The 9,318-nt window shown below is 34.5% G+C and overlaps 1 protein-coding gene across 1 annotated transcript in view; it reads right to left on the bottom strand.

Moving 5' to 3' along the window:
- Positions 1–235: 235 nt before the first annotated feature.
- The window catches only part of camk4 (calcium/calmodulin-dependent protein kinase IV), a 38,875-nt gene continuing 29,792 nt past the window's right edge, over positions 236–9,318 (bottom strand). Inside the window, exons 9-11 of the mRNA XM_007231393.4 lie at positions 6,175–6,301; positions 4,089–4,241; positions 236–3,544 (exon numbers count right to left, since the gene is read on the bottom strand). Coding sequence (XP_007231455.1) covers positions 3,380–3,544; positions 4,089–4,241; positions 6,175–6,301 — 445 coding nt within the window. The 3' untranslated portion in view covers positions 236–3,379. The remainder of the gene's footprint in view (positions 3,545–4,088; positions 4,242–6,174; positions 6,302–9,318) is intronic.

Below are 9,318 nucleotides of genomic sequence, written 5' to 3'. Positions count from 1 at the left end.
TAATGGTCTTATTTTAAAAATGTTGGTCCTCTGATTGTTTGAAGCGTGGTTCTTCTATAAAGATACTCAAGCAGGTTTAAAAATGAACTGTGACCTCAATTACTTTAAAATGTAATTGCATTGAAACACAACCACGTCTGAATATTACACAGCAGTAATACTGAAATTCAGTCTCAGAAAAGCTGCCCTTATTTCAGTTATGCTCTTTCTATTCTACACAGGCTGCACAAGTCAGTGATTTGAATTTATTTGCATTTATTTCAGCAACTAATGTAGAGTATCATTGTGTCTTCAGTTTAAAACGAGTCCTTTGACATAGAAACAGGCAGATAAACAAATTCGACACACTTGTGTCTTGTACGATGTGGCCCTCAAACAGCCTCTAATATCATACTGTTTAACATGGAGTACAGCAATCATTCATATCATTAAAATACGGTGCTTTTTAAAAATACAATTGCAGCAGTTAGGTTAAACATTCCTACATGCAGATCCACCCTTATAGAGGATATCCAAGTTACATTCAATGCATGTCTATATCAAATCATTCTTAGACAGCATTCCCTGATACTTTACATAAAAGCATGCTATAAAGTACATTACATTCAAACATCTTCAAACTTCTTTTTTGCCTGTTAACATATCAGTAATTAACACTGAGCAATTTCACGTTTAATGAATTGTGGTAGGCTGTTCAGCTGAATAGTTTTTTTTTAACTAATACAAAAGAAAACTCTCTGGTTTTCATGTACAGGGATTAAGCCTGGTCGTAGACTATATTTTCTATTTAAAATTCTGTGTAGTCCAAGGCCTAATCTCTGTCTGGGAAACTGCCCCTTTGAGTTGGACAGCTACTGGCCATGGAGAATATTACAGAAAGGTTGTTTTTGGCACTGGGGACAGGAGTGTGAATTTGTGCATAAGAATTACTTAGCAGTTATTATTATTATTTTTTAATTACAGACATATCGATTTATACAAAAGTTTTAAAAAATCAACTTGCTGCTTATACAAAACAAACCTTGCTCTACATCCTGTTGATACTGATTGACAATTCCATTGCAAACCATCATCTAATCTAATTTCTAATATATGAAAGAGTTCAGTCTAATAAAGAGTAAAAACCTGGTTGATAATAAGGCATTCTCTTTTGAAGCTCTGGTAAAGGTTCAGTCAAGTGATCACATGGAAATTATAATAGTAAGAGTTGTACAGTACAGAATGTACTGTACAGTATATTGCACGTACACTTAATGCAAGTTTAAATGTGTCTAAAACAAAGCAGTGCTTACTGCTACTTCATACATGTTAATTAACATCACTGTAGAAGAAAAACAGGTAAAAGTCAGGCCAACTTAAAACGAATGAAGAAACTGTTTAACTCAACAAGTTAAGTCAAGAGTACTCCTTCTCCTTCAGAAATCTCAAGCGTAATCTGTTCGTTTTTGTACTCTGTTCAATGTTTTTCTTCTTTAACTGTTTAACGAGTAAACGTTTAACCCTGTCTCAACTTTCTGTAAAAGTCAGGCCAACTTAGAACGATAAAGGAACAGAAAAATTCAGCCAAAAGGTCTCCTTTTTAATCCTGATGCTCAGTTTACTCAACAATACATATTGAATTGAGCATCACAACCATTAGTAAATAAGCTGCAGCTAAATAAGATTATGGTTGAGATGTTTGGTCTGTCCTCTATCTCCCGCTCAATCTGATTATGGTTTATTCCCATCTGCAGAAAATTGGGGACATCATAAATATTTCAAGACTGAGGGACCTAATAATGGAGCATGATCTCCTCACACTTGTATGAGCAGCAGTTAGACTGTTGTGCCATTCCAGAGCTGAGATAAAATCAATTTACCTTTCTGTTCTTTCTGTGAAGCCAGAAATATACATGATTTCATCAAGTGTAAGAATTAGGGATGCACAGAATATTTGACAACCAATATTTGCCCAATAATGACAAAAAAAAGAAAACAGTTTCAGTGTTGGGCCAGATAAGTGAAGAGATTTACTACCACTTTTAAAAACTGACTGTACACATTTGGTTTTTCAATAAAGAACTTTGTTATGTCATCAGCTACATGAGTTGCATCTGCCTATACTCAACACTGATTGGTCGGATTGGAGTGTTTAGTGCGGAGTTATTAGGTTCATATCCATTAAAATATGTATGATTTCCCTAATATCCTGCTGCTGGGAATAAACAGTAAAGTAATGATGTTCTCCAAGTGCTCCCTTTGAGTGCACATGCATTGTGCAGCAGAATGAACATAACAGATTACCCCTAGATTACTGTTTATCAATAATAGGTAATCTACAGTTACAGTAGATACAGAAATCTAAATAGTAATTTCTTCATTTCTGTGTAATACCATTTTTTTTCTTCTTCAACTGTTTAACGAGTAATAATAACCCTGCATTAACTTTCTGTATCTGGTCCGAAATTCTAAACCATCTAAAATAGTGTTTCCACATGTGACAAATGGTTTTGACAAATGGACCAAACCATAATTTAGTTGATTCTGACTAAATTTTGGTATTTTGGTCTTTTGGTTTGCACAGTGGCTTTGGACACCTTTCGCACCTGCTTTTTTGGACCAAGTTTCAAGGTCTAAATGATACAAGATAGAAGGCATAAAAGCACCCTAAATTGAGTTTAACTTACTCAAATAAACACCCTGTAATCATTTTAAGTTGACCTGCTTTACATTTTTTTCCGTGTTTTTTTTTTACAGTGCTAGTTGCAATCCATGATCCCTTGAAAGGACTTAAAATTAGTCACCTGCTGGTTCAGTTGACTGTAGGATGATCATGTGAATACTAACTAACTCTACTAAAGTATAATGATCATCTAGTATCTGTTTAAAGAAAAGAATGAAGTTCACCCAGGGTGGGGTTCACTATGTGGTGGGACTGGACCCTTATATCGCTACTTATGCATTATCATTAACTTTCCACCCATGACTCATAGGTAGCTTAAAAGTACAATAAATAATAAATTTGGTTAAGAAACAGCATTAGCTGGTAAACAAGCAAACTGCACTGTAATCATTTTTCATTCCATTTGTAAATGTTTTTTTTTTTTGTTTTTATCATTGGGTAAGATTCCCATAAGACCCTAATTCTGGGTTATTTTAGTTTATTAACTTAAACATACATGATAAAGATTTTAAAAGTGAGTTTGTTTTTAAACGGTGTGTTTTTTTTTTTGCAGAGTCTGCGTGGGACTAAAGAAAATCAGTCACATGCAGAAGAACCAAGAAGAATCAAAGTCCATTGTTTCAGTCCTTCAGGAGCAGGACCGGACTGTCTCAGTCCTAACCAACTTTCCTTTCAGTGAAGGACGCTGCTCCTGTTCCAGCGTGGCTCTGTGCACATCTACGAGTCCTCGCTGTGGAGCTGAGGTTGCTCTTTCTCAGGCTGCTCCTGTTCCTCCACCTGCTGGCTGGAGGAATGGTTGCAGTTGGTCTTGTTGCCCTCGGTGCTGCCGTGCCCTCCGGCGCTGCCCAGCCGTGACGAGGCCACCACTGCTTTGACTGCAGCCTGTAGAGAAACCAGAGCATGATTTAGGAGTTGCATACTGCGCTTTTATTTGCATTGACTTTGATTATCATGTATTTTTTATATATTCAGAACAAAGAAGTGGTTTATAAAGCTCACACAAAACATACAAAAATACAAATAATTACACAAAATTATTGGGACACCTGCTCTAGTAAAAAGTGTTTGACCAGCTTATATTCATATATAATTGAATATAACTTAAAAACAATAAAAATATAACTGAATATAGCTGAAATTAAAAATTTTGAAGTTTCACCCAATTTTGCATATATTTCATTTGTGCTTTTTGTGTATTGATGATTATTTTTCAAGTGTGAGCTAATGACCATAAGGTTAGATATATAAAGTTATATTATATAGGTTATATCAGAAAATATAACGTATTTATATAATATATTTAGGATCAGTATTCTGAACAAGAATATAATCTTTGTTCAGAATTGTAATTTTGGGTGTCTTCTATCCTCAGGCCTTGGTTTGACCCCTTTATTGTAAATATATCACTGAGTGTAAATCTCCTAACCTTGAGCTTTCTTCGCGCATTGAACTCTAGGAGCTTCTTCTGAGCCGTGTCCATATGGGTGAAGTTAGTAGCCTTCCCAGTCACCCAGGGGTGCTGCAGGGCCTGCAGTGTTGTCAGCCGCTTCTTTGGATCCTGGACAATCAGTTTCTTCACCTGAGGACGGAGGAATAAGAAGGCCAGCGCCTGTGAGCTTCCCCATTTAACTGATATTTACTGTATATACTAACATTTGGAGTTCAAGTAAAACAACACCATTCCTAACAGTGCGGAAAAATACCAGCTCCCTTTGAATTCAGAAAAAAATCCTCCATTTTCACAGGCTCAAAACTAACTACATACGAACTAGATACAATTCTGGAGTTGATTTCAACACTCAATATGAGATAACAAGTAAATAAGGCTGCAAACCCTAAAACAAACGTATTAGACAGACTGCAGGAACATAGGGAGTGGCCAAATCTATAATCTGGTACACTGGAATGCACTGGCTATCTAATCAACACCAGACAGCCTCTAAAACCATATTGCAAATATTGAAATCTTAGAAAGTTAAAGCTTCTTAAATTTAGTTTAAATATCTAATAATCTAATTTAGAGTATTCAGGTTATTTCTTACCTATTTGTTCCTTGTTTTAAGTAATTTAATCTACTGAAAGTGTCTTATAGAAAAGTACTGCTGCTAGTTTTTTTAAGGCATTAACGGTGTTTACATCATTATATATCCCAAACTATCTATTTCTGAGTGTTCTGACTTGTTCTTTAAGATCAAGCACTGCACTACAAGTCTGCTTAAAGTAGAAGAGAAGTTGGGAAGCAGTGTTTTGCTTTGATGCATCAAAAAGTTTTACAGTTTTCCTGAATTGTGATTATATTGACTATTTTATATGCATAATTACACTGTTTACCCCCCTGTCTAATGCAATCTGTGAAGCACGTTAACCAGATATATTAGCTAAATTATCTGATTAAAACACTTAAAGTAGTAGATTAAATGAGCAATTCATTATTATATTACTTTAATAATTTCAAAATAAGAAATATTAGATACATGGACAACATTTAGGAGGGTTTCTTTTACACCATCTTATCAAGTGAGATCATTTGAGGAAAGTTTGAGGCTGCCAGTGGAACTGGGTCACTGGTGTTTATTGATGATGGGACTGCTGATAATAGTAGCATGATGAATTCTGGAGTGCGCAGAGCTATACTGTTTAATCAGATTCAGTCAATTCCTGAAGAGCTGATAGGACAGAACTTCACAGCATAGATGGATAGTGACCCAAAACAGACTGTTTAAAGCAACCCAAGCTTTTTTTTAAAGCAAAAAATGGAATATTATTAAATGGTAGAGTCAGACACCAGATCTCAACCTATTTGATCATGAGTTTTACTTTCAATGAAAACTGAAGAAAACTAAAGCCAGAAAGACCCTCAAACAACTGAAGCAACAGAAAGAGGCTGCAGTAAAGACCTGGCAAAGCATCTCAAGGGAGAAAACTGGTGATGTCATTGTGTTTTAGTATTATTAGGTTCAATCCAAGTATTAATAGGCTACTTTCTATATTTAAAACTTTGTTTGCCTAATAGCTTTTAAGCATTTCATGCATTATTTCCAGTGTAAGATGGTAAGAATGTTGTTTTCTGTTTGTAATCATACAAAACAAGACCAAATATGAAGTATTCTAATGTTAAATCTAATCAAATTCTAAATGATATCATATAATATTTATTTATAATGCATATTGCATTATTGACCTTTTTACTTCACAAGCCATGAATAAAACAATAACATTAAATTGATAAAATACTGTTTCATTGGCTTGGAAACGTCTATTCTGATGGAAAGCAGGTCTCAATCAGTGTTTTATGCAACAACACTTTCTGAAAAAAGAAGAAACACATGATGTCTGAAAGGGTTAAGCCTCTGAAAGTAAAGCGACTCATTTAAAGTCTGTAATTCCAGTTACAGTTAACGCCATATGTTTGTTTAAGCCTTTGAACTGTGTACTGAAGTATAAAAATCACGACTGATACTACTGAAATGAATTTCAAAGCCCATTGGTCTGGCAGAAACACATTCACTCACCAGGTCCTTGGCATTGAGAGAGACGTTGTCCCACCAGGGGGAGACAAATTCATATTCACAGTTCAGGATACGCTTGAACATGTACTGATCCCCTCTGTCATCAAAGAACGGCTCAAACCCACACAGTCTGTGAGACAAGAAACATAAGAAATGAAGGAAACAGTCAATTATAAGCAATAGTATTTCTCATAATCCACTCTGTTCATTAATAAACTGTAAATGACAGAATAAAAACCTTCAAACTGCAACATGAACCAATAGGCATCCATTATCCTGTACACAAGGTTTCTGGAAAACCAACAAGCACCAAATAAGAAGTAAGAGTTTAATTATATTACAAATGTGTTCTTTATATGGTCTCAATCAGTCTTTAAAACTGAAAGGAAATGCAAAGGCATATGGGAATGCATTCTCCAAGATCATACTGGGGATCCCAACCTATTACAATTTGTGCCCACTTAATCCAATGCAAAGCATTCTACTGCTCACATGAAGTATACCGCAATAAACCATTTAAAAGCTAAAAACAATCCATCACAATTATCAATGACGCCTATAAAATGGTCTGATTAGCTTACATTTGTGTGTTTCCATGTTTTAAACCACTGATCCTTGATAGATAAAACTCAAACAACAAGACGAGAAACATTTCACTAAGACTGCGAAAAAAATAAAATACCACTTTAAAATGATAAGTTTCTTTGATTTTACCAAATTAAAAACCTCTAGAATAGAATCAAGAGGAAGATGGATGATCACAAGCCATCAAACCAAGCTGAACTGCTTGAATTTTTGCACCAGGAGTGGCATAATGTTATCCAAAAGCAGTGTGTAAGACTGGTGGAGGAGAACATGCCAAGATGCATGAAAACTGTGATTTCTGAACTTTATCAATATTAACTTTTTTTTTTTTTTTTTTTTTTTGCATTATCTGAGGTCGGAAATCTCTGCACCTTTTTTGTTATTTCAGCCATTTCTCATTTTCTGCATATAAATTCTCTAAATGACAATATTTTTATTTGGGATTTGGGAGAAATGTTGTCTGTAGTTTATAGAATAAAACAATGTTCATTTTACTCAAACATATACCTATAAATAGTAAAATCAGAGAAACTGATTCAGAAACTGAAGTGGTCTATTAATTTTTTTTTCAGAGCTTTATCTTAATAGTACAGGCTTGGCAAGGTAGTACACAAAAATAGTAATGCACCTAACCAATATGTACCAACAGGAAGTGATGACATGTTGCCATGCCAACATATGTCATGTAAGTGCCGTTGCACCTGCACTTACATCATTAAATGCCTCTTTTCCTCTAATATTAGCTGTGATCTAAAGTGTCGGCCGTGTAGGCATCCTAAATGGGCTGCATTTCTCGGTTGCTATGTCATTTGAAGGCTGTTTCACAGTGAAGGCTTCTTCGCATACAGCCGAGACATATAGCTGACATTTGGATCAATCTAGAGGACACAGCTGGTGTATCCTTCCTGACTCTCAGTTACCCACAATTCACTGTGCATGTTTAACACAAAAGAAAGAAAAGAAAATGTTGGATAACAAAAACTGAACTGGTGCAGAGTGTATTTAATGTTTTAAAACTATGTATAATTGATTTCTGTGAAAAAAAAAAAATAAAAATGAGCTTTGTAACTAATTTCATGTAACATCCACGTTCGATCTCACCATAAAGCCTCATTAGATTGTTCCAAATGTGTGACTGAAAGGGTACTGAGAGAGCTGCAGTCTACACTTAGGAACACAACTACTGGTCAAGAGTAGCTTCTCCCATTGTGTTTCACACTACATTGTGGGGTAACAGTGTCCATCATATCCATACTCAAAAATAGACCGGTTGTAAGTATGTATTGTGATATTTTTATCCCCGGATAAAATAAGGAAGAAGTATAGAATTTTCTTTTTAGTTCCTGTCCTATTTATTTTTCACCACAACTGTGCAGAAGCGTGCAAAAAAATAAATAAATAAATAAAAATAAAATAAATAAATGGTCTCTTTACAGAAATATAAGACTATGACGGCAAGTCATTACAATCAGATTTCTGTCCAACAGATAAAAACCCATCCCAAAGATTAAGGCATATCCATATAGGGAAATTATGTAAAAACCAAGTGGGACATTATTGCTGAATCAGTTACATCATATAGCTCTAGAAAAAAATAAGAGACCACTAAAAAAATAATAAGTTTCTTTGATTTTACCAAATTGAAAACCTCTGGAATATAATCGAGATGAAGATGAATGATCACAAGCCATCAAACCAGCCTGAACTGCTTGAATTTTTGCACCAGAAGTGGAATAAAGTTATCCAAAAGCAGTGTGTAAGACTGGTGGAGGAGAACATGCCAAGAAGTACGAAAACTGTGATTAAAAACAGTTTTCTTTGCACTTGTTTTCTTTACGTTATTTGAGGTCTAAAAGCTCTGTATCTTTTTTGTTATTTCAGCCATTTCTCATTTTCTGCAAATAAATGCTCTAAATAACAATATTTTTAATTTGGAATTTGAGAGAAATGTTGTCCGCAGTTTTTAGAATAAAACATCAATGTTCATTTTACTCAAACATAGAGTATCCCTATAAATAGCAAAATCAGAGAAACTGATTCAGAAACTAAAGTGGTCTCTTATTTTTTTTTCAGAGCTGTATGTCTATGATATAAAAACCTCCAAAGTAACAATTTAACAGAACAAGAAAAAGCCTTTTTAAATTTCAAGTCAATCAAAATTAAATTCTCTTTCGAGTATTTTTGGAACATTTCTATTAGCTTATTTATCATAAATATTGGAAAACTCTCAAACTAAAATTACAGTAAAACATGAAAAATGTCAAAATGTTTTTTGTTTAACTATATAGCAAAAATGATCTACATGTATCCAGCCCCCCATTGTGTATTACGTAGAAACCCATAGTTAAACCCATAGGTAATTGAATTGGATGTTTTATGTACACTCTCTAGCTTGTTAGAGAAACATTACATAAAATTCCTTCTAGTTACACATTATAGAAATCTTCATTCAAAGAAACTGAAGCCGCTCTGGTGCACAGAGACTCTCTGCCCACAGAGACTGCAGTGACTAAGCACATCACTTATAGATCAATAAGTTATGATGAAGAAGTTGTGTCACTT

Source organism: Astyanax mexicanus, chromosome 1 (genome assembly GCF_023375975.1).
Source record: "Astyanax mexicanus isolate ESR-SI-001 chromosome 1, AstMex3_surface, whole genome shotgun sequence".
Taxonomy (NCBI): Eukaryota; Metazoa; Chordata; class Actinopteri; order Characiformes; family Acestrorhamphidae; genus Astyanax; species Astyanax mexicanus.
The sequence above is the reverse complement of the archived record's forward strand: the minus strand, read 5'-3'. Positions and strand labels throughout refer to the sequence as shown.